General features: G+C 43.7%; 1 protein-coding gene across 3 annotated transcripts in view; it reads left to right on the top strand.

The window, feature by feature from the left end:
* gria4b (glutamate receptor, ionotropic, AMPA 4b) overlaps positions 1 to 21226 on the top strand; it is a 116471-nt gene extending 95245 nt beyond the window's left edge. The window contains exons 12-16 of one of the 3 annotated variants that reach the window (XM_056411534.1): positions 8638 to 8836; positions 10781 to 11028; positions 14143 to 14257; positions 15858 to 15995; positions 20383 to 21226. In XM_056411534.1, the coding sequence (XP_056267509.1) occupies positions 8638 to 8836; positions 10781 to 11028; positions 14143 to 14257; positions 15858 to 15995; positions 20383 to 20547 (865 nt within the window). In that variant the 3' untranslated portion in view covers positions 20548 to 21226. Of the gene's footprint in view, positions 1 to 8637; positions 8837 to 10780; positions 11029 to 13237; positions 13353 to 14142; positions 14258 to 14560; positions 15996 to 20382 lie in introns of those variants that run through there. The other 2 variants (XM_056411533.1, XM_056411535.1) reach the window with 2 other exon arrangements.
* Positions 21227 to 25123: the final 3897 nt, after the last annotated feature.

The following is a 25123-nucleotide window of genomic DNA, read 5'->3' as shown; positions in this document are numbered from 1 at the left end:
GACTTTCATATAATACGTCTTTTTTATCTGCTTTAAGCCCTTACGGATCATGTACTGTAATAGAGTTGGTAAGATTGTAGGAGATGAAAGGTGGACCAAACCAGCCTGTATGTTTCAGCCGCCCCCCCCACACCCGAGGAGAAAAGATGGAGGATCCCGAAGGTACATTAGCCCGGCCTCACGTAAGCAACCTTTAGAGGAGACTACAGCGGCGGGCCTGTGACTGTGATTAAGCGCACTTATTTAATGAGTACACTCGCTTTGTTCACGTGTGTGTGCGGTCCACCCCCCCCCCCCGCCCCCCATAACCACCGGCGCTCGCCACATCTCCGCCTGCCTACCGCAGATAAGGACTTTAGAGCCGCACAACAATGTCGGCGTCGGAATGACAGAGTCTGCATTTCAAACCTCTCTCAGTCTCTGGCCGAGTCTGCAGCTCAGTCGCCGAAACCTTTGACTTTTTTGATGTTCATCCACCTCAAAAGCATGAGCAGGAAGAGAGAAATAGACCCTTTAAGAGTTTGCAAACATTCGTGAGCGGCCCAATATTTAGTGGCCAGATACATATACACTACCGTTCAAAAGTTTGGGGTCACCCAGACAATTTCGTGTCTTCCATGAAAAATCACACTTTTATTTATATAAAATGTAGTCAAGACATTGACAAGGTTAGAAATAATGATTCATATTTGAAGTATTAATTTTGTTCTACAAATTTCAAGCTCAAAGGAAGGCCAGTTGTATCGCTTATATCACCAGCATAACTGTTTTCAGCTGTGCTAACATAATTGCTCGGGTTTTCTAATCAGATATTAGTCTTCTAAGGTGATTAGCAAATACAATGTACCATTAGAACACTGGAGTGATCGTTGCTGTAAATGGGCCTCTATACACCTATGGAGATATTTCATTAGAAACCAGACGTTTCCACCTAGAATAGTCATTTATCACATTAACAATGTATAGTGTATTTTTGATTAATTTAATGTTATCTTTATTGAAAAAACAGTGCTTTTCTTTGAAAAATAAAGACATTTCTAAATGCCCCCAAACTTTTGAACGGTAGTGTATGTTATATGATATGATATGATATTCCTTTATTTGTCCCACAGTGGGAAAATTTCAAAAACCACCACAGCGGTGCACATCAGAGCATCAATGAAAATAAATATAAAACACAAAACAAAATACTAAAGACTAAATACTGATACTAATACTAAATATACAGGGGGGGAATAAAGTAAAGTGCTGAGTAAAGAACTGAGTTTGCCAGGATCTCCAGCGTTATGTTATCCATATGATAACATATCCTTATGAGCTGCTTCCAAATTTAGTATGTGTGGTTATGTAGAGAACGTCAAAGCCTCAGAGTTTTTAGTTCATTGGGTCCGTAGACGCCACCGGGGTTTCAGTTTAACGAGTGACCGTGCAAACCGATGTCTGCGGAGGCTCGTCGGGACGGCAGCTGTTGAAAAAATAAATGTCAGCATCCTCATAAAAAGAAAGCCGTAGATCTATTTAAATACGTACGCATTTGTCTTCATCCACACCACCTGTTAAGTGAACTTGAGTCTGCTGTTTGAATATCCACTAGACTAAACACGCTTTGGCGCTGTTAACTGTTTTAAATCAATGTTTAATCCTCGTTAACATTTTGTGAGGTGGAATAATCTACACACCTGTTTCGCACCGTTCATAGACAAGTTTCATTCACATAGTAAACAACCAAGACTAAGGAGATAAACAAGTTCTCTTCAATCACTTTAAAGACGGATGTCTGAGTACAAGGGGTCTATTTTCTTGTCTTGCAGAAGTTCACTGAGAGAATGACTGTCCAGCTACAATTTAGTAAAGCCACACCAGTAACAGTGTCCGGTTCTTGTGACGGGGTGAGGCTCAGGCGCAGAGAGACAGACTGGATGCAATATAAATAACAAAAAAAGCACTCTTTAATGAGGCAAAACAGTTTACAAAAAAACAAGGTCCAAAAGGGGCAGGCAGAGAATCCAGGTTCGGGGCACGCAGGGTCAAACAGGCAGAACCAGGAACACGGACAGGACGACGGGAAAAGGACACGGAACTAGAGACGACAATCCGACAGCAGACAAGGGAAAGACTGACACAATATATAGGGGGGGAAACAGGTGTACGACATCAGACACTAACGAGACAAGAGTGGCTGAGGGCAGGTGCAGGGAATTAAACAATTAAGACAGAGAAGACACAGAGGAGACATAGGAGACACGGAACACAGGAGAAACAGAACAGGGTGTTACAAACAGAGGGCTTTGAGCATTTTAACTGAGAGATAATCCATCTGTAAAACCAGTTTAGCCAGTTCTGTTTGAGGATAACTGCTATTGCATTTTATTAGCCATCAGCTCACTGAGCTGTATGGGTAGAACCACTCGCCACTAGGCGGACGATGCCTCCAGACATCAGCACAATTTCTCTCAGAGAATTATCATTTTACATTTAGTTTTCTCTTTTAAACTAATTTCACGACACGGCTCCAACGGGAAGAGGTTGAAATAACGCAAGACATCTTCCCTCCCTCTCTTCTCCTCTCTCTTAATAAGGGTTAATAGTCCCCTCTGCTCACTCAAGGCAGCCCATAATAATTAATTCTGTGATTAATATCCTGGTTTCCAATGGTAATGTCTCCGTGGTAACAGGAGAAGAAGAGGGGGCTTAAAGGGAAATGGTGACACAAATTGACTGCAAATCCCAGATGAAAAGAACTCCAGTTATTCTGGTATTTTCTCCCGAGACGACAGGATGTCGCATCATCGCCGTCTAACAAGTCACAGAATATCATTATGAGTGCGAGTGAAGGCCGCCGTCTGCCATGCAGGTGTGACCGGCCCATCCAGGTGTTTTCAGTCACTTCCATCCCGCCGCCTAATGAATCACCTCTGACCCTTCTGCTGAGTCACAGTCGCCACGTCCCCGGCGAGCTAATGAGGTCGCCGTGATGAGCCCCGATCAGCTCAGAGCGTGTGAATGCTGATGGGAAGGAGAAAAAAATTCCATGACCGCCGCGGATGAAGTGCCCGACTTTTGATTTGACGCCAGCAAAAGCTGCGTTTGTAAAAAAAAAGAATAAATGACTTTCAAGCGCTCCGTCTGCACGATTGCTATTATTCTATTAATTCAGTGGCAATTAGCTTTGTTATCCGAATGACACGCGGCGGTTCTCCCGCGCCGCTTCTCGCTCGGTTGATTCGTCGCACTTTTTTCCCGCAAATTATCGCCATTGCCCGAGGCTCTGATTGCATCTGTATGTACAGCGGAGGTCTAAAGCTTCAAAGTCAAGAGCCAATTTATGGTCTCCCCCCCTTTGATCGTGTGGTCGCTTTTGCTAATTAAGTAGCGTTCGTCATCAAAAGCAAACATTTAAATTCATACTTGCGTCGCCTTTGTTTCCTTGTGGCCCTTTAATACATTGACTCCATCTTTTATGAGTTTTTTTGAGTTAATTGCTTTTCATTCAAACCATTTTTGAGGACTTAAAACAAAACAGAGTTTCACAGGAAAGGATGAAAGATTGGACAGAAGTCTGGAAAATACATATAATGTTCAGTAGCAGAATTTATTTTTCCTTATTTCCTACCCGAGCAATCATCGGTATTTAATCTCTAAACACATTGTGAGGGTCCCCAGACCAGATCCGCATTCATTTGGAACTGATGAAAGTCTTGCTCCTGAAACTAATTCACATTTAGCCAGGAAGCTTTACTGCACGTCCCTAATGTTTCCCGGATTACTCTGTAGGAAATTAATGCGGCGTTAAAATTAAGAGTGCATGTTTAAAAGATAAATATATGAATGCTAAATAACGGATCCACTTAGGGTAAAACAAAAGAAGGTTGGCAGGCATCACCTGGAGTTAATGGAGAGATGCTATCTTCATTCGTCATTGTCTTCTTGTGTGTACAACAGTTACAGAGAAGCAGTCGGTGGCAATGAAGATCTTAGATCTCGTGCTCCCTGCAACAATCCTCATTAAATATGCATGTAAAAGGAAATGACGCAAAGCCATCTTTGATGATATATCACCGGCCTTCTCAGCAGCCAATGGTGCCATTGGAGCTGGCCGATAGACATCCGCGCAACGTTTCCTCAAACAAGGGTTCACGTGATATCTTAGGAAACGTTGGTTGTTATATTTCGTGCGTTCGCCGACAAAATGGCCATCAACGTGAGCAAAATAACAAAAACTAGAACGGGCACTCGGTAGAGTGCATACCTTCACATATCACAAGATTGGGCATTGAATTATGAACATTTTGGCATTAGTTGCATGCCAATTGGATACAAATTTACCGCGCTATGGTAAAAATAAGATGTTGACCTTTTCATGACCTTGACCTTGACCTTTGACCCGATCGATCCCAAAATCGGATCAAATGGTCCCCGGATAATAACCAATCATCCCGACAAATTTCATGCGATTCGGTTTAATACTTTTTTACTTATGCGAATAACACGCACACACGCATACAAATACACGGCGATCAAAACATAACCTTCCGCATTTTCAATGCGAAGGTAAAAAACGGTTGCTTTGTGTGTGGTTTGGGTTAGAATACGTATGTTTGTTACATAACTCACATAGGTGGCTTGTTAAAGGGATGTTTGAGGTACTAATCCATTCTCAGTATGACAGCAAAGATATGTACTGCTAGTGGACACATCTTTTAGCCACCGAGAACAAAGGCAGACCTAAAGTAAGCAAGCTTCAGTGCACAACATGTGTTCATATTTGCCATTTTACCGTGAGAAAAGCCATACGGTCGTTGTCTCTGACCGGAACTCTCACCAACACCAGACTCCATCGAACGAATCAGAACACGGCTGTTTCTTCCTTCCGTGAAGACTTTGGGAATAATATTTCAAAGTCAAGTCATATTATTCAAAAGAGCAGCAGAGTTACATGACTGTGGTTGTACTGGTGGTAAATCACCATCTACGGTACAGGTAATTCCTTTCATTTGTAAATTTTGTACATGGCCATTGCTTTATTTATTTGTGCTGGTTGTGATTTGAGAAATTACAGTGATACAAAGAATGGAAATATTATGCAGTTGAGGAGGCCGCGGACAGAGAATTGAAGTGTAGAAAACAGAGAGGGATCTGGAGTGACAGTTTGTCTGGTATGAATAAGTCAAATGGTGCGGTCCTGGGAGCCGACTAGCACCTCCTCATTTATTTAGGCTCTGCTCAAGGTCAGAGCTCTCCCTGTCTATCACTTCATCACCTCCTGCACTTCATATCCCTCTGTTTTCTTATCTGCCGCCAATTTATTTCCCTGTGTGAAATCCTTTGGAAAACCTAAACACACACACACACACTGCACCAAATCCTCTCCCCCGGCTGCTTTTTTTTTTTCTCACATCAAAGGAAATAAGTGAAGTGTGGAACGTCTCTTCCGAGTGAGCCCCCTTCTTCACAGGAAGTTAGGTTTAGGCAACACAATTACTTGGTTAGGGATAGATTGCGGTTGACGTCGAGTCACATGACCAACAACTGACTTGACGAAATACTTCAACGCTGTCTCCTGGGTGAAAGTCCTGCGGGCACTGACCAAGCTGCTGCACTTGATTTGAGTTGTAATGCTGTGCGAAATATTTACACTACTGTTCAAAAGTTTGGGGTCACCCAGACAATTTTGTGTCTTCCATGAAAACTCACTTTTATTTATCAAATGAATTGAACATTGAATAGAAAATGTAGTCAAGACATTGACAAGGTTAGAAATAATGATTCATATTTGAAGTATTAATTTTGTTCTTCAAACTTCAAGCTCAAAGGAAGGCCAGTTGTATCGCTTATCACCAGCATAACTGTTTTCAGCTGTGCTAGCATAATTGCACGGGTTTTCTAATCAGACATTAGTCTTCTAAGGCGATTAGCAAACACAATGTACCATTAGAACACTGGAGTGATCGTTGATGGAAATGGGCCTCTATACACCTCTGGAGATATTTCATTAGAAACCAGACGTTTCCACCTAGAATAGTCATTTACCACATTAACAATGTATAGTGTGTATTTTTGATTAATTTAATGTTATCTTTATTGAAAAAACAGTGCTTTTCTTTGAAAAATAAAGACATTTCTAAGTGACCCCAAACTTTTGAACGGTAGTGTAAACCCAAGCCAACATTTTTTTAGCTACACATAGAAAGAAATGTCCGTTCAGAATTTGTGTACATTCATTCCCTGTCATGTTCGGTAAATGTTTAAACTGTGAGATTTGGAATACAGTTCTGTGGGATTGTACGACACATGTCATCATGTCATCATGTCATCATGTCACACCAGTGGTTAAGCAGGTCCTTCTTTCAATCAGAGGATCGGCGGTTCAATCCCCAGCTCCGCCAGCCGATCGATGTGTCCTTGAGCAAGACACTTAACCCCGATGTGCTCCCCGTAGCTGCGTCTACGGCGTATGACTTTAAGTCGCTTTGGATAAAAGCGTCAGCTAAATGTAGTTTCATGTTTTCAGTGAGCTACGATTAATGACATGTAGTATTGCAGGCGAGTGTAGAAATGCCACCTTTCCAACACCTCGACCACGCCACCCTCTTTAGAGCTCTCATCAAATACAAATGAACAAGTTAACCAGTAGGGGGAAAGTGCTGACTAATTGCTATATAATTGCTGAAATTATACTTTCTTTTCTTCGACATTTAGTATTCTTTATACCCTGAGGCTTCCTGTTTCCACTTTATTTCTTCTAATTCTTTCCCCGCCTGGATGTTCTTCTTCCCTCCGCTCGTGGGAAAACCGAACTCGTACATCATTACACTCGGGTTCTCCTCGACGGTTTTTCACCACCGACAACTGCAGTGGATCACATTTTAATTTCATTTTTTTGCCATCATTAATTCAAGGCGAATAGAGAAAGAAATAAAAAAACATGTGGCCTGAAGATGACTTAAACTCCCACCATCCCCTCTGTTAGATGGACCTGTACATTTTGTTCTCTTCTTCCAACCATTGGAAGCGCCTCTACCACTACATGACATCATTCACCCATTCACACTGTTAACTGCAGGCCCATCAAGACACGGCGGTGTGTCACTGAGGATCAAAGTCAGTGGTATCAGCCACAGAGGGATGGAGGCGACGTTATTACTAACCTATGCAATCCACCGCTGCTCCACCGTGTGGAGGAAGAGAACGACGGGGACGGTTTCAATGGAGAGAACGAGTGGAGAAGGAAATAAAGCAGCGGAGAGAAGCGAGACGATAGAGACCTCATCCACGCATCTCATCACGCACAGCCTGCCTCCACACCCCTTTACTCATGATTTTATCGTTCTAATTGTCTCTGCGTGAGAGAGAAAAAAGCCACAAAAACACTCAATCGGTCTCAAGGAGAAGAAAAATGGAGCGTGGGCAGAAGAAAAGAGAGGGGAGTCATTTGTATTCGAATCCAGAGCTGATACGTTAAGTCAGTCTATTTCATGGGCAAAGCGTCCTGCGTGCGCTCGGCTGCAGCACGTCGGAAGTGGAAGTGGAAGTGGAAGTGGAAGTGGCCTTGGCCGCTACGGGCACTTTCATCACCACGGACCGACAAAGCAGAAGCTCAACTCTGTGGTCGGAGGGACGTTCTGCGTGAGTCTTTATTGGAAGAACCCTCTTATTTGTTCAATTGCAGGACCCTCAATAGTTTACAAAAATAAAAATAGCAGTGCTGGGAATCAAGGTTCTTTAGGCTGTGTCGTGTTTTTTGAGGGGGGGGGGGGGTATGTGGGAGTGGAGGGGAACAATGGAATACGGCCAGATTACAATGAGACACAGTGGAAAAACCATGCCAAGAAAACACGGATCCCCCTCTCTGTCTCTCTCTCTCTCTCTCTCTCTCTCTCGCTCTCTTTCTGACGGCGAGGCCTCAGGGTTTCGTATCCTCTGCCGTTTGATTCGCACCGAGGGGAGATCTTGTTTGTTCTCCTCAATGCACCATTTATGGTTTGAGATTCTCCTCACGACCTTCTGCTGCTCGTGAGCAGCGGGCGATCTGTCTCCCCCGAGCGAACAAACGAGGAAAGAGCCGGGCCGGGGACCCGCTGCTCTTTTTCATCCCACTGGTGAACACAAAAGAGGGGGGGGGGGGGAGCCAATCTTCTTCTGTATCAATGCTGGTCAATACAAGCGTGGGGGATTTTTTTATGAGGAAATCTGCACTAATGACTCCTGAGGGGGGGGGGGGTTAAATCCAGCTGTGGAGCTTTTAGGTGATGTCAGAGCTCCACCGTGTGGAGGCTCACCGGCACTTTTCGTGTCCACAGTGGTGGCGTGTCCCTCCATGTCTCAGTCGTATTTCATTCCTTAAATTGTGCTACTCTTTCCCCGTGTTTTACAACACTGACCGGTTGTTTTCTGTCTTCCTATCTTACTGATCCCTCTTCCTCCTCTCCTCCTCACCCTTCTTTTACCACTCCAATACTCCTTTTCCTGGCTCTTCTTTCTGGCAATTCCCTCCTTTTTGTTTGCATGCCCCCTTTCCTTTCCCCCCCACTCTCTCTCTGCTTTCTAACCTTCTTAAACTCCCCCCCCCCCCAACAATATCCTTCCCCCCCTCCTCTCTCCTCCTCCTCCTCCTCCTCCACCTCCCTCCTCTCCAAGATCGTTGTCGGGGCGAATCGTTGGAGGAGTGTGGTGGTTCTTCACTCTCATCATCATCTCGTCCTACACGGCTAACTTGGCTGCCTTCCTCACCGTGGAGAGGATGGTTTCCCCCATCGAGAGTGCCGAGGACCTGGCAAAGCAGACAGACATCTCTTACGGCACTTTGGATTCTGGCTCGACCAAAGAGTTCTTCAGGGTGAGTCGGGGTTACGGGAGTTAATCATCTCCTCTCAGGCAGACAGGTAGGACAAACCTATTCAGGACTCACATCCTCGACACACCGGGGGGAAACGGCTGATTGAGCCCTCTTTCACAGGAGCTTAGCAGGTCTCCGTGGCAACCCGGTGTCCTAGAAATTACAACGATGTCGTCCTATTTCGTTTCTTCCGATGCATTGAGGATGAGGAGGAAACGTAATAACTTGACGAGCTTCAGTGGTAAAAGGTTTTCTAAGAAGGAAGTGATACGTTGTGAGGAGGTGGTGCTGGATGTGAGAAGATGAGATCAGATAAAAAACTTTATTGAACCCTGAGGGGAACTTCACAGAGACAGATTTAGAGATGAGAGAACAGATACAGCCCTGTTGTAATGAAATAGTTGGAAAAATACAGAAAGGTTTTCGAGAGGAAACATTAAATATATAGTTATATACAATATATGCATTACAATACCTGAGACAATATAAGTGATGAATAGGTTCACTCCTGCACTATATTGGTAGCAATAAAAGGCACATAATGTAATGAATGTAATATATGTACAGTATGTCTAATATACACATTCTATATAATAGAAACTGAGAGAATAGATTTATATATAAATATGTGATAAAGTTACAAAGTCCAACATTAAAGGGTAACTGGGGCATTTTTGTGTTTAACCCTCCTGTTACCTTTGGGGTCAATTTGACCCCATTCAATGTTTAACGTCTCTAAAAAAAAAAGATTGACATCATGTTTTTTGCTTCATATTTCATGACTTTTCCTAAATTATTGGGGACAACTGGGAAAACATAAAATTCACATGATATGTTTTCAATGTACTGTACACAACCTGTACGCATCGGTCAATTTGACCTCAGGCTGTTTTTCACTGTGTAAAACATACAAGAAATATCAACATTTTTAGTTATTTAAAGGGCTATTTAGGTAGTCAACAAACAAACATAAAGTTCCTCACACTTAAACTTGGGAAACAATATTAATTCTAATCATTTTCTGGAGGTTTTAATTGCTGGGGTCAAAAAGGGTCAAAGACGTTAGGACATTTGAAGGTAACAGGAGGGTTAAGTGCCTAATGGGGACAAACCGGTCCAGTCTAGAGGGGGAACGCTGCTTATCGGGATTCTACGCTGTATTTCTTTACCTTTCCGCTTCATCCGGTTTGTTTGTTTCTGCGCGTCTCGTTTGTGAAATCTGCCATCTACATTGTTCCACATCGGCCATGACGTTGAAAATCTTTTGTCAGTGCTCCAACCCAACAAACCGGCGTTCCTCTCACCGACTCTCCGTCACGTTTCATCAGGCAACAAGTCACGTGACACGATAACAAGCAGAAAGCAACGTGTGAGGAAAAAATACGTTTTATTTTTCTCTGCCGGGTCTCCTTCCATAGCGATGTCAAGCTGCTTACACCCGCTTCTCAGAGCACGTTTACGCTCTGCGTTCTGCAGGCTTCTTCCATACTGGACCCATTTTAAAGCGGTTTTCTCCATTAGACACAAAGCATGGGAACAAAATACCAAAGCTGCCCCCTAAGAGATCAGTCTACAGCTTTGGGCTTTGACACTGAAGACGAGGCCACGAGGATCGTCCTGACGGTCGGCGTTGACTTTCAATATATCAGACGGATCACTCATAAACCTCTGGAAATAAAACCCAAACTGTATCTGCTTGGCTAAATCCCAATGGTGGTCAAAATACCCAACATGTAGATTTTTAGATTAGATCTTGTTCTTGCTGTGGTAAATTATAGAGGTAGTTCATACACAGACCAGTGCATGCATTTCTTCAATTCTGGTCAACACTTTTTTTGTCTTCTACCTGGTGTTGTGGATACTCTGTTTCCATCTTTCCCTCCACCTCTCACCACCACATCTACCTTTGAACCCCCGCCCCCTCCTAAAAAAATAACCCCACAGCGGTCAAAGATCGCCGTCTACGAGAAGATGTGGGGGTACATGAAGTCGGCCGAGCCCACGGTCTTCACCAAGACCACGGGCGAAGGCGTGGCGCGCGTCCGGAAGTCCAAAGGGAAATACGCCTTCCTCTTGGAGTCCACCATGAACGAGTACACGGAGCAACGCAAGCCGTGCGACACGATGAAAGTGGGAGGCAACTTGGACTCCAAAGGCTACGGAGTAGCGACGCCCAAGGGTTCACAGTTAAGGTGGGTGGAGTAGTGTAACAATATGTAGGACGTGTTGTTATGGTATTCCACCTTCCCTGGTGTGCCGCCTCTTGTATCTTTATCTGTCTCTGCTGAGTGTGGGGTGGGCCGGCGGGGCTTTTTCTTTCTTCATGTGTTCCGTGTGGGCCGAAGTCGTGGCTTCTCGCCACGTGTGTTTTGCCGCATGCATGTGGGGGAGTCTTGGCGATCACGCAGGGGCGGGTATGTCATCACTCTTTTCTCCACAGCTCTCCACACCAGGTAACTCGTTGTGCTTGTGCTCGCTTGTCTGGGCCGAGATGTTGGAATGGCATGCTCCTAAACTCCTCAAATTAACTTTTTTTTAGATCTGCATTTTTTTTCTACACATGTAATGAGTAAAGAGTATTCTGCTCATTCTACTACAGCTTTCCTCTTTGGTTACTTTTCAACGAAGTGACTGAAATGGTGTGGTGGGAGCCGTGTGAAAGCTCAGCCCTGGGTAACTCTGAATACAGTGTCATCACTGTGGGGAGTGGCACTTTCAATCTGCACACTCATCGATCAAAAGCCCAAGCAAGGTCTCCCCGAAAGGGAATGGATACATATAGTAAAGGCAAAAGAACTCACATGTGTGTGTGTGTGCACACACGTGAGTAAACCAGCTCCGTCATCTTTCATTTCATTCCTGTGGAGCTGCGATAACATGTGAGAAAACACCGGCGAGGGCCCTTTTGTTTATCGAGGCTCTCCGCTGTGTAAATAGATCTAGGGGAGCTTTGCTATAATTGATCACGTCTCATAAAAAACCAAGAGCCAGACCGTCCGTTTGGTTTTATTCAGTGTAGATAAGTGATGTGCTTCAAAAGCAGCCGACTTGTTGCTCAACGCTGTTATTTCACACGGCTCCGCCGACGACGTCGTCAGCTAAAAATACAAATGTCAGCCGTGTCGCTTTTGTGTTTCTGATCCATTTGTGACTGTTTTTTGTCTTTCATAATGATGCAAATGAATTAAAAGGATCAAAACACACTCTGATGCAAAGCTCTCTCTCTCTCTCTCTCTCTCTCTCTCTCTCTCTCTCTCTCTCTCTCTCTCTCTCTCTCTCTCTCTCTCTCTCTCTCTCTCTCTCTCTCCACTATCAACAGACACAACGTCAGCCTTTAAAACAAACCATGAAATTAAAATGCACACTTATTTTGAACAGCTTTTCTTTGGCATTTAATGCAAGTCAATCATGATTTTCCAGAATAGCTTAATGCTCCTAAATCCGCTGAGCTTTGACTTGGCTGACGTGCATACACTGAATACGTGCGTGTAAAACAGGTGCGCGTTGTTTGGAGGCGTCTGGTTATCAGTTCTCTGGCTGGTGCAGATATTTTGTGACTGACGACGCCGATCGCCAACATTTGTTTTAATTGAATTTTAAATTGGATCATTTCCTTGCGCTAAATTAAATTTTTTTTTTTAATGTTTTTATCCATGTTGGGATAAAAAATAAAAAAAATTGACAGTTGCATATATGCCTAAAAAATAAATTCTGGATATTTGCTTCCTATAACCAGTGGTTCCTAAAGTAGACCCTCGTCACAGATATACCATAACATAAATAACATTACATATTATGATGTATGCAGTTCTCTCCTCTGGCGGATATATTTGGAAAGTTTTTCATTTTTTAAAATTATTTCTTGAGATAGTTAAGTCCGGAATATTACATTACCAGATATTTCTAAGAGCCATTTCGCCTGTGGAGGTCAAATAAGTCAAATAAAATACTTAGAAAGTAATTTTTCTCATTGTTGATTAATCGGAGGCATCCTCCTTTTCTATTGTTTTCATCCTGTCGCTAGCAGATTTAATCAGCTCTATTTTGCTGGCGTAAGCAAATGCTAACACGACACCCTCAGAGAGTTGCTTGAATAAACTGAATTCAATCAAGACAAATGAATGGAAAAAAAAGAATACACCTGTGAACTTAAATATGATGAATACATAAACATGTTCACCTAAGACAGCACATTACATGGGGAGAGATTTGTGTTCAGTGTGTGTTTGGGTCCTGGAAATGTAACCGTCTAGAGCATTAATGCACTCTTCCACACTTGTTCCTCTCTTACTGCTACTCCTCCCTCCCCCCTCAACCCCACCCCTCTTCCTCCCCTCCCAAATTGGACAGCATACTCATCCCCCTCCCCCCTCTCACCAAATATGTTTTATCGTTTTCAAGAAGTGCAGTTAACCTGGCAGTGTTAAAACTCAATGAGCAAGGCCTGTTGGACAAATTGAAAAACAAGTGGTGGTACGACAAAGGAGAGTGTGGCAGCGGAGGCGGTGGCGAGAAGGTTAGCCGCCATGTCGCTGTGCCCCTGTGACCTTGATGCGCTTTGGAGAGCAAATGTGTTTTGTTGGTAACGGGGGCATCTGCCGGGTCGACCCCTACAGGGTGGCAACGAGTACTGTCGCGGTAAAAACAATTGAAGTATTCTGTAGATTGGGGAAGTAAAACTGCTGTTTTTAAGTAATGCAATTCAATTCAGTTTATTTTGTATATCCCAATATCACAAATTACAAATTTGGTTTTTACAATCTGTACACATACGACATCCCTGTCCCAGGACGTCACATCGGATCAGGAAAAAACTCCCCAAAAAACCCTTTCACAGGGAAAAAAAGGGAAGAAACATTGCAGTAAGTGTCTTGGAACATGGCTTTGGGTGTTGAGACGCTTGTTCTGAGCCGACAGTGTTTTGGGGTGGACAGTACCGGCCTCTGTGATTGTTGGAAGAAAAGTCCCGGCAGTATGTGCCTGTTCCAGTAAAAAAGCGATGCAGCCGGGCCCCCCCCTCCCCCCCCCCCCCTCACACATATATGTCTGTTAGCTCTGCCGACCCCCACCACCTGCCCTCAATATCTCCCCCTGCAAAACGCACCATGTCTCAACCGGCGAGCAAAGAGACACGTATAGCACAAGGTGGGGGGGGCCTCCCCGGCTCCGTCGCTTTGTGAAGAGTACCGAGCTGCTCTTGTTTTGGGCTTCTTCTGATTGAATAACATAAAATAACATGTCCTATGATGTTATTTATGTTATTTCCCACCCCCTACCCCATCCCCCCCCCCCCCTGTGATTTGAAGAACGCCTGTAAACCTTGCCGTATTGAAACTGAGTGAAGCAGGAGTCTTAGACAAACTGAAAAACAAATGGTGGTACGATAAAGGGGAGTGTGGACCCAAGGACTCGGGAAGTAAGGTCAGTCTCCACCAGGCCGGGAGCCTCCCCTCCTCTCTTTGTCTCTATGCACACTTTTCTTATAACGCTGGCAGTACTGCTCCGCTATTACGGCAGGGCTGGCTGATATGACACACACACACACACACACACACGCACAGACATAACCCTCTGAGGAAGAGCAAGTGACAGACATGGCAGGTAGAGACTTAGAGCGTAGCCCGAGGGATCCAGCATGACAGAAACAAGGCATGGTGCAGCGCTAACAGGTTGCTTCTTCTTTCTTTTTTCTTTTCACATATATATATATATATATTTTTACAGCAGTGGCTGCGATGCAACTGCAGGATGAGGGATGTTCACATGTCACACCAGAGGCCTCAGCTGTGGTAGCACACGAACGAGGCTCACTTTTTGTTCTCGTCGACGCACCGGAGCGTGCAGAGAGCCGCCGCGTGAGAATTAGACCAGCATGCACCTGTTCACATCAGTCGTGTTATCGAGATCAGATCCGCAAGTGCAGGACACACACGCACGCGCGCGCGCATACACACACGCGCGCGGGCGCACGCCATCACCAGCTAATGAGACGATGCATGACAGGCAGTCTTTTTTTGTGTCGAGGTAATACGTCGACACTAGTGATTTATCGGAGCGTGATGAATGGCAGGAAGGAGCAGGAGACCGAGCTCAGCTGCACACATTTGAATCAAAGGCTTTCAAAGGTGAATGTCAGAGCTGACAGACAAAGGCAGGCTGGTGAAATATGGAGGGACATTAAAGGGTTCATCCAATTTACACAAATGGATTTTCTCTCCTTTTTTCTCTTTTTTTTTTTACCGCTAGTTAAATATAGCCATGCAGATATCTCTATTTACGTTTTTAAATATCCATATAGCAGCATCTCTGTCCAGGAACAATGTCATTGTTTCTTTAGATAATGCACAGAGCATGCTGTCTGCGGTATTTTACCGCAGGAGACCAATAGCAGCGCTAGGTTCCCATGGAAGAACCCATTTTGGTCCCTGGTAGAACATTTTATCAAGGCTCCAATTGTAACTCTTTTTTTCATAGAGTTCATCCTAGACGCATAAAGGCCGACACATAGAAAGGGGAAAGGTTCCACAACTGTTCTTTTACCCAAAGTCAATTCTGATATTGTTTTTTGTGAGATAAGTTACTGATTAATTTGTCAGTGGTAGAGGCAACATTTCAAAAATCAAACTCAAATCCATCTGCATGGTCAGCAGCACTGGGGATAAGTGAGAAAACATGTTTGATTTTTTTTAACTGTTTAAACGGATTCTTAAATGTTGAGAGTCGACATGGTTTACGTAGAAAGTTTTCCAAAAATATAAAAGGAAGGATGAAAGCGGATCATTTTGCGAGCGCGGCTACATCCAGCTGTGGAGCAGCAGATATAGAAAATAGAGGAAGAGTCGTGATATATGTTGTGTGGGTGAGTGTGTGAAACTGTGTGTGTGTGTGTGTACAATGTGAAGTTTGATGTGTAATTGTTCCACATGGTCTTAAACATATTGTTGAGTGTTTGTCTGTTGCTGCTCCTGCTGAAGCGTGCACTGACTTGTTGTCTGCTCCCTCTCCCCGCCGACGGCGACAGGACAAGTCGTCCCAGGCCCTCAGTCTGAGCAACGTGGCGGGGGTCTTCTACATCCTCGTTGGGGGCCTAGGCCTGGCCATGCTGGTGGCCCTCATCGAATTCTGCTACAAGTCGCGCAACGAGGCCAAGAGAATGAAGGTGGAGGCCCAATCCCAGTCCCAACACCCCCATTACCACCATCCTCACGACCACCGCTACCCGCCAGACAGGCAGCCCCCCCGCCGTCGCCCCGAGGCGAGCCAGAGCCCGGGGCTCAACCCCGGCATCCACGACTTAGCCGAGCTTAGCCGGGTTTTCAACGGGTATGGCAGCAATGGGGAAGCTAAGATGTAGTTAGGGGGTTTCCATAGGGGGTCTGCCCGAGCCTTTGCTCCCCCCACCGACCCCCCCTCCCTCACTAGCTCCCTCCACAGAGACTGTAAGTGAAACCTCTCATATCCCCCGTGCTAGCTTCGCCATGCTACGTGACTGTCGTGACCAGTGGCAAAAAAAAAACATGCTTCCCACTTCTCTGTCTTCACTGCTCACTATGTGGTCATGTGACGTCCCGGTCTGCGGTTTTTTTTTTTTAGAGCTTTTTTTTCCTCTCGATGTGACGAGAAGCGATGAGTCATCATCGAGAAGCGACGAGTCATCATCGAGACGCGGCGGCCCCTCGACTGCTCGGCAGCTTGTGCGGCTGCAGACGTTGGCCCTCATTTATCAAGCCAGCATGCCCGTGTTCTCCTGGCCAAATAAGAATATAAACGCATTACTCATTCTTAACTCGCCGGGGAGATGACGATCTAGTGTGGTATTCGTAAGAATTCAATCATGTTGAAAATATACAATAGATCCCGTGATTGATCACCCGTGTCCAAAAAAAAATCGGCCATTTGATTAGAAAACTGTAACGTCAGAATGCAAATGACAGTTTGAACAAATTGAAGGAGATTTATCAATTAATTGACATTTAACCCTCCTGTCGCCTTCGGGTCAATTTGACCCGATTCAATGTTTAACCCTCCTGTTACCTTTATATTTACTAACATATTTTACCCTTGAGGTCAATATGACCCCAGCTATTAAAATCTCCAGAAAATTATTAGAATTAATATTGTTTTCCAAGTTTAAGTGTGAGGTACTTTATGTTTGTTTGTTGACTCCAGAAAGAACACCGACATTAAACATTGAATCGGGTCAAATTGACCCGAAGGCGACAGGAGGGTTAAATATTGAATCGGGTCAAAATGACCCGAAGGCAACACAAGGGTTAAGTGATAGGAAGAGTCTTAGAATACATAAATACAAAGCACAGAACTTCAATTGAACCAAATGTTCTTTTAGTGTTGCCATTTAGACGCAGATGCCCTCATAGCACAGTGACGGGTCGGAACGGCATGTTAAATGAGGACCGATGTCTTACTTACACACGTCTCCACCTGTGAGGACATTTCATCAAACACATCCGTCCATCTCGTGTCTGAACCTCAAGTACATTATTGTTCCTCACGGGGAACCATCAAAGGTTCTTTGCGGCCTTATGCCATAAACACACACACACACACACACACACACACATGTACACACACGGGAACCTGGGTAGTACATGCTGCAGCTGGGGGGATAATACCGTCTCCAGTCGGTCAGATACAATATAGGCCATCAATGTACAGCCACGGAGCAGATTTAATGAGAAACCAACCCCGAGCCCACGGGAAGCGCTCAACAATATAGCCACGTATACACACCGTACATTGTCGGACCAAAGTCAACGTAAGAGAAGCGTCCCTTGAGCCGAGCGGACTTTATTGATGTGGAGCCGTTTCCTTTGGATATTTCCCCCAGGTCCTGGACCGTAAGACTTTCAGAAATCCTTTCCCACCCCGTGTCTATCTGTCCGACGTGGTTATGTGTCCCCCATCAGCACTTCAGCTCAAACTCTTCATTAGCTTGACTGTTGCTTAGTCAGCTTCCCTGTCCCTCTGCCTGCAACCATCACTCACTGTGTAATAATTCTGTCGCTAATGGATTTACATGTAGTTTTGGGGCTGGCTTCATTCTGTAGCGAACGGCTGTGAAAAGGTGTTTTTGCTCCTCGACTGTTTTATTCTTTTTAACTGTACCGCATTGTGTCACATCTATTGTTTTACGGATATTGCTGAAGCATATTGGAGTTTTAGTTTCGTTTTTTACGGAGGCGGAGGTAATGTCAGCGGAGTTAAACTGCCGTGGATAATGATTAAAATATAAATGTCACACAGTTGGAAGTTTAGATAGGTACAGTATGGAATGTCGATCGGGCATTTTACTTTTTTTTTTGGAGTAATTGCGAATGGAAGATGTTTTTCGAGCATTAATGCACTTTTCCACCCTTGTTTCTCTTTTACTGGAACAAGTTGGCATCGCACTGGTTCCCTCGACAACAAGCTAATGGGATCTCTTTCCGTTGGATTATGGATTATTACAGAAAATAAGATCTGCGGCCAACCAATGTTCATGATACTTGCACATTTTGTTCAGCAAGGGGATCTTCACAAACAAACAAAATAATTTTTTTGAAGCGTGAGCGTAATCGTCAAAAAAAGAAAAAAAACAGGCTATCAGGCTATCCACGGACGACACCACGACGCTAAGGGCCGCCCAGTTGTTCGGCGTGATGACGTTTGCAATTTTTTCTAAGACACGCAAGAGCTTCAAAATTCACGAGTGTGATAATTAGTGACGTACTTTAAGTTTTGGATAGACGCCCGTTGACTTTATGAAGAGCGTAGCGGACGTGCAGAAATGCTAACAGTTATTTCCGTGTGTTAGGACTAATAACCCCAAAACAACCAAATGGCTCCACGTAACATTTGTTTTGATTTAACAGAAAACATTCTGGTTTTATTTCCATAACTGTGGCCGCCTGAGGTTATCACATTGGTTATTGTAATTGTAGTAATTGTAAACGCAGCAACGTCACTAAAAACCGAAGGGGAACGAAACAAAAGTCTCACGGGGAAGATAAGGTGGACCCAAATGCACGACTCAGGAGACAGATAATTCAAATAAAGATTCTTTACTGAAAGTCGTCAAGATCGGAACAGACAGAATAATCAAACTATGGAACGCTCGAGGGCTTGGTCGGAAAAACACAAGACAATCTGGCAGAGGACAAGTGAGGGAGCTAAATAGTGAGGGACTAATGAGGGGATGGGCTGCAGGTGAGAAGGGCGTGAGGACCAGGTGAAGGGAATGAGGGACTAACGAGGTGATCAGAGGCAGGTGAGGGGAGTTGGATTGACGAGATGTGAAGCAGGATCTTTAATGACAGGATAGTTAGTGACAGGATGAAAACAACTAATAACTAGAATGGTCACTCGGTAGAGCGCATACCTTCGCATATCACAAGATTGGGCATTGAATTATGAACATTTTAGCATTAGTTGCCAATTGGATACAAATTGACCGTGCTATGGTAAAAAGAAGATTTTGACCTTTCCATGACCTTGACCTTTGACCCGATTGATCCAAAATCGAATCAAATGGTCCCCGGATAATAAACAATCAGCCCACCAAATTTCATGCGATTCAAGAAAAGTTTGACCTTTTCATGACCTTGACCTTTGACCTGATCAATCCCAAAATCTAATCAAATGGTCCCCGGGTAATAACCAGTCATCCCACCAAATTTCATGCGATTCGGTTTAAAACTTTTTTTGTTATGTGAATAATACGCATACAAATAAATAAATAAATACGGTGATAAACATTGACAAACAATTTTCAATGCGTGATAAAAGAAGGTATGGACTGTGTTGCAAGAAAAAGAGGTCAAACGAATAGACGGTAATAAACGAGCCCGTTTAGACAGATTCTCTATTATTATGGGATGGATGTACTAAAAGTGACCAGAATATCTGCAGTGATCTAGAGGCGGGAATTATTTTTACTGCTTTTTAATTGTTTCCTTTGGTTCAATTTAAAGATTTTCAAAGTCAATAACTTTGTAAATGCATTTCAGCCAATCAGACAAACACAGGACTTTCACCCAGGAGACAGCTGTTTGGCTCCAATGTCATAATCATTGTTGACATGTCAGAGTGTAAGCGAGGAAATGGGAGTGAGAGCATGTTGCTGATTCGGTAGAGTCTGAAAGTTAAGAGTCGGTCATGGTTTGTTTAGGTGTGATTATTATTTACTGCTCACGTTTCTTCCCACATCGGACTTATTTCGAGTGACGCTGTGTTCCCACAGCTCAGCAATTATTTGATTGAGTGCAGTGCTATAAATGATTGTAAGAGCGTAGTAAGAGAGTAATAGCATAAGCAAACTTCTGTAAAGTTTGTTCTGTGATGATCTCTTGATGTTTGTTTTGGACGTTTTAAGATCAGAGATGAATGGGAATAGCTACGTGTCTTTTTCAGGAAAAACATACATCTTAGTGAGGTTTATTTGATCATAACTGGCAGGAACACATCCTAAAACTCCAATCTGCAAATGTAAACGTGTGTTATTTCCAGCCGCTCTGACACAACATATCTTCTTTATTTCTGTCCCCCAGCTGACCTTCACTGAAGCCATGAGGAACAAGGCCCGTCTGTCCATCACGGGCAGCGTCGGGGAGAACGGACGGGTGCTGACGCCAGATTGTCCCAAGGCCGTCCACACCGGGCCTCCCCTCCGCCAGGGCTCCGGCCTCGCCCTGGTCTCATCCGAGCTCCCGTGAAAACCAAAAACCTCTCAAGTGCCTTATTCCGATGACAAGAAGAAGGATAAAAAACAAAAACAATAATCAACACCGTCCACGAAACAACCAGAAACTTACCACGAAGAAAACAGGATTCCCACGCCCGACGGGTCACCTCCAGTGGGCGCTGACAACCGATCCCGCTGCGGGAGGTCGCGGCTCGTTGCGGCTCAATGATTTCTCTCTGAAATCGGTGGAAAACCAGAGGCAGAAAAATCGTGTTTCTTTTTTTTTACTACACACAGGAAAGCGTACGCTTGAATCGAAGGCTCGCGGGAATCCACTTTACCACTCTACCACTGGCGTGAAGAGGAGCAGAGAAGAAGGAAAATGAATAATATCATGATATTGTGATAAAGACGAAGACCAGAAAACTGTAAACTTGAAAATTCAAAACTGTGCATTTTTTGGGATTTGCTGTGAATTGGCAAACAAAAAAATAAAAGAGAAGGGAAGAAAAAAAAAAAGCAGAAAAAAGAACTGAACCACAATCAAGATTGTTTTCTGAACAATATTCGCTGCAGACCTGAGCGGCGTTCACGGGAACAACAATCTCGCTCGATATCAGCCAGTGACTCTGGGAGAGCTGTGAAGATATGATGAACATGATTTGTATTCATAATTACAAAAATGAAATCTATTGATATTGAATATACGAGCAAACATAGAAACTGTGAAAATGAGTAAATATGTATATTCCACAAAAACAAAATGGAGAAGTTAGCTGTACATAGGGACGACTGTGTAACATGCTTGCTTTTTAAACAGATGTACATAGCAGACACTAGTGGACAGACAGGTTTTTCTTTTTGTAAATCATCTTTAAAGATCTTATTCATCGCAATAATGAAAAAGATGATGCCACTTGAAGGAGGAGACATGTGGAGAGCAATGTTAAAATCTGTTACGTGTTGAATACTTAACTTTATTATAGAGGAACATTCAAACTCTAAATGTGAATGGGGTATCAACTGCCCAAATATTCTGATACCTGTTGCATACAAATTCATTAATATACTCAACGATGAATGTTAAGTAGCTCCACCCCCAACCCTTAAACCACACCCCTCACTGTGCAGACGTAGACCCAGAGTTGCTCCTGAGTAGAGCTTTACAAATCAAGTATCCGCAGTCAGAATATAACTATTTTTTTCATTCTCTTTGATCTATTTTTTGTACCGAGAAATTAAAAAGAAACCCGTCCCGCGTCCTGGTTTTAAATGTCGACAGTCCAGTGCTAATCTGGGTAGATCGTTGAGACCGTTTCTGTGTGTGATGGAGACATGAATCAGAACCATGACGTGAAATTGAAGAAAAAAAATGCCATTTCTCTCTGTTATCATGCGTCATTTGAAGTGTCCGATGTATCCAGGGAGGCCCCTGGTTGTGAGTTGAGGTGATTCTAGAGCCCTTCCTTTGGTGAAGCACTGTGGGTCGTCCAGGGAGACACTGGACACTGTAGCAGAAATATGTGTTTGTGTCTCTGTCTCTTTCTGGAAGGACAATCTGCAATAGGATACAAGAAGCCACATCTCCAGGGACACCAGCCCACGATGGAGTAGGCTTTTTAAAACGTGTTCATCCCCCCCTGATTCTCATCCGTTACCGAGCACACGATGTGGCAGGATGGGGAGGTTTGCAGGAAAAGAAACCAGCTGGAGTTTTTTGTTGTTGTTTTTTTTGTCGTCCTGCCATCCGTCTTTAGAGCTGAAAGTGTAATAATGGCGTCTTTTTTCTTTTCTTTGGGGGTTTCAATCAGATATCTTTATTTTGATCTTTTTAAGTAAAAAAATAATTCAAATTGCAAATGTACGGTGTCATTATTTTATGAATGGATGAGATGTCGTTGTGCCACATTGTTCTGAAGCTTTGCATGAATAGTCGGGTCCTGAGATGATGAGTTATCCTGTTTTGGGGACCTCTTTACCATTTCGAGTGACGCTGTGTTCCCACAGCTCAGCAATTATTTGATTGAGTGCAGTGCTATAAATGATTGTAAGAGCGTAGTAAGAGAGTAATAGCATAAGCAAACTTCTGTAAAGTTTGTTCTGTGATGATCTCTTGATGTTTGTTTTGGACGTTTTAAGATCAGAGATGAATGGGAATAGCTACGTGTCTTTTTCAGGAAAAACATACATCTTAGTGAGGTTTATTTGATCATAACTGGCAGGAACACATCCTAAAACTCCAATCTGCAAATGTAAACGTGTGTTATTTCCAGCCGCTCTGACACAACATATCTTCTTTATTTCTGTCCCCCAGCTGACCTTCACTGAAGCCATGAGGAACAAGGCCCGTCTGTCCATCACGGGCAGCGTCGGGGAGAACGGACGGGTGCTGACGCCAGATTGTCCCAAGGCCGTCCACACCGGGCCTCCCCTCCGCCAGGGCTCCGGCCTCGCCCTGGTCTCATCCGAGCTCCCGTGAAAACCAAAAACCTCTCAAGTGCCTTATTCCGATGACAAGAAGAAGGATAAAAAACAAAAACAATAATCAACACCGTCCACGAAACAACCAGAAACTTACCACGAAGAAAACAGGATTCCCACGCCCGACGGGTCACCTCCAGTGGGCGCTGACAACCGATCCCGCTGCGGGAGGTCGCGGCTCGTTGCGGCTCAATGATTTCTCTCTGAAATCGGTGGAAAACCAGAGGCAGAAAAATCGTGTTTCTTTTTTTTTACTACACACAGGAAAGCGTACGCTTGAATCGAAGGCTCGCGGGAATCCACTTTACCACTCTACCACTGGCGTGAAGAGGAGCAGAGAAGAAGGAAAATGAATAATATCATGATATTGTGATAAAGACGAAGACCAGAAAACTGTAAACTTGAAAATTCAAAACTGTGCATTTTTTGGGGGGGATTTGCTGTGAATTGGCAAACAAAAAAATAAAAGAGAAGGGAAGAAAAAAAAAAAGCAGAAAAAAGAACTGAACCACAATCAAGATTGTTTTCTGAACAATATTCGCTGCAGACCTGAGCGGCGTTCACGGGAACAACAATCTCGCTCGATATCAGCCAGTGACTCTGGGAGAGCTGTGAAGATATGATGAACATGATTTGTATTCATAATTACAAAAATGAAATCTATTGATATTGAATATACGAGCAAACATAGGAAACTGTGAAAAATGAGTAAATATGTATATTCCACGAAAAACAAAATGGAGAAGTTAGCTGTACATAGGGACGACTGTGTAACATGCTTGCTTTTTAAACAGATGTACATAGCAGACACTAGTGGACAGACAGGTTTTTCTTTTTGTAAATCATCTTTAAAGATCTTATTCATCGCAATAATGAAAAAGATGATGCCACTTGAAGGAGGAGACATGTGGAGAGCAATGTTAAAATCTGTTACGTGTTGAATACTTAACTTTATTATAGAGGAACATTCAAACTCTAAATGTGAATGGGGTATCAACTGCCCAAATATTCTGATACCTGTTGCATACAAATTCATTAATATACTCAACGATGAATGTTAAGTAGCTCCACCCCCAACCCTTAAACCACACCCCTCACTGTGCAGACGTAGACCCAGAGTTGCTCCTGAGTAGAGCTTTACAAATCAAGTATCCGCAGTCAGAATATAACTATTTTTTTCATTCTCTTTGATCTATTTTTTGTACCGAGAAATTAAAAAGAAACCCGTCCCGCGTCCTGGTTTTAAATGTCGACAGTCCAGTGCTAATCTGGGTAGATCGTTGAGACCGTTTCTGTGTGTGATGGAGACATGAATCAGAACCATGACGTGAAATTGAAGAAAAAAAATGCCATTTCTCTCTGTTATCATGCGTCATTTGAAGTGTCCGATGTATCCAGGGAGGCCCCTGGTTGTGAGTTGAGGTGATTCTAGAGCCCTTCCTTTGGTGAAGCACTGTGGGTCGTCCAGGGAGACACTGGACACTGTAGCAGAAATATGTGTTTGTGTCTCTGTCTCTTTCTGGAAGGACAATCTGCAATAGGATACAAGAAGCCACATCTCCAGGGACACCAGCCCACGATGGAGTAGGCTTTTTAAAACGTGTTCATCCCCCCCTGATTCTCAGCCGTTACCGAGCACACGATGTGGCAGGATGGGGAGGTTTGCAGGAAAAGAAACCAGCTGGAGTTTTTTGTTGTTGTTTTTTTTGTCGTCCTGCCATCCGTCTTTAGAGCTGAAAGTGTAATAATGGCGTCTTTTTTCTTTTCTTTGGGGGTTTCAATCGTATATCTTTATTTTGATCTTTTTTTAAGTAAAAAAAAAATTCAAATTGCAAATGTACGGTGTCATTATTTTATGAATGGATGAGATGTCGTTGTGCCACATTGTTCTGAAGCTTTGCATGAATAGTCGGGTCCTGAGATGATGAGTTATCCTGTTTTTGGGGACCTCTTTACCACAAAAATAACTTATTTTTGCGGTGCCAGAACTTCAAATGAACCCAAAGTGGTTCAACACTTTAGTTCAACATTTTAGTTCAAATTTTTTTTTTAAATGCACTTATTCCTCCAGGATTTTACGCCTCCCGGACAAAAAGGAGTCCAACATATGACCTCTTTAACCTTTG

This window comes from Pseudoliparis swirei, chromosome 3 (genome assembly GCF_029220125.1).
Source record: "Pseudoliparis swirei isolate HS2019 ecotype Mariana Trench chromosome 3, NWPU_hadal_v1, whole genome shotgun sequence".
NCBI classification, from domain to species: domain Eukaryota; kingdom Metazoa; phylum Chordata; class Actinopteri; order Perciformes; family Liparidae; genus Pseudoliparis; species Pseudoliparis swirei.
Note: the sequence above shows the minus strand (reverse complement) of the source record. Positions and strands in the feature narration are given on the sequence as shown.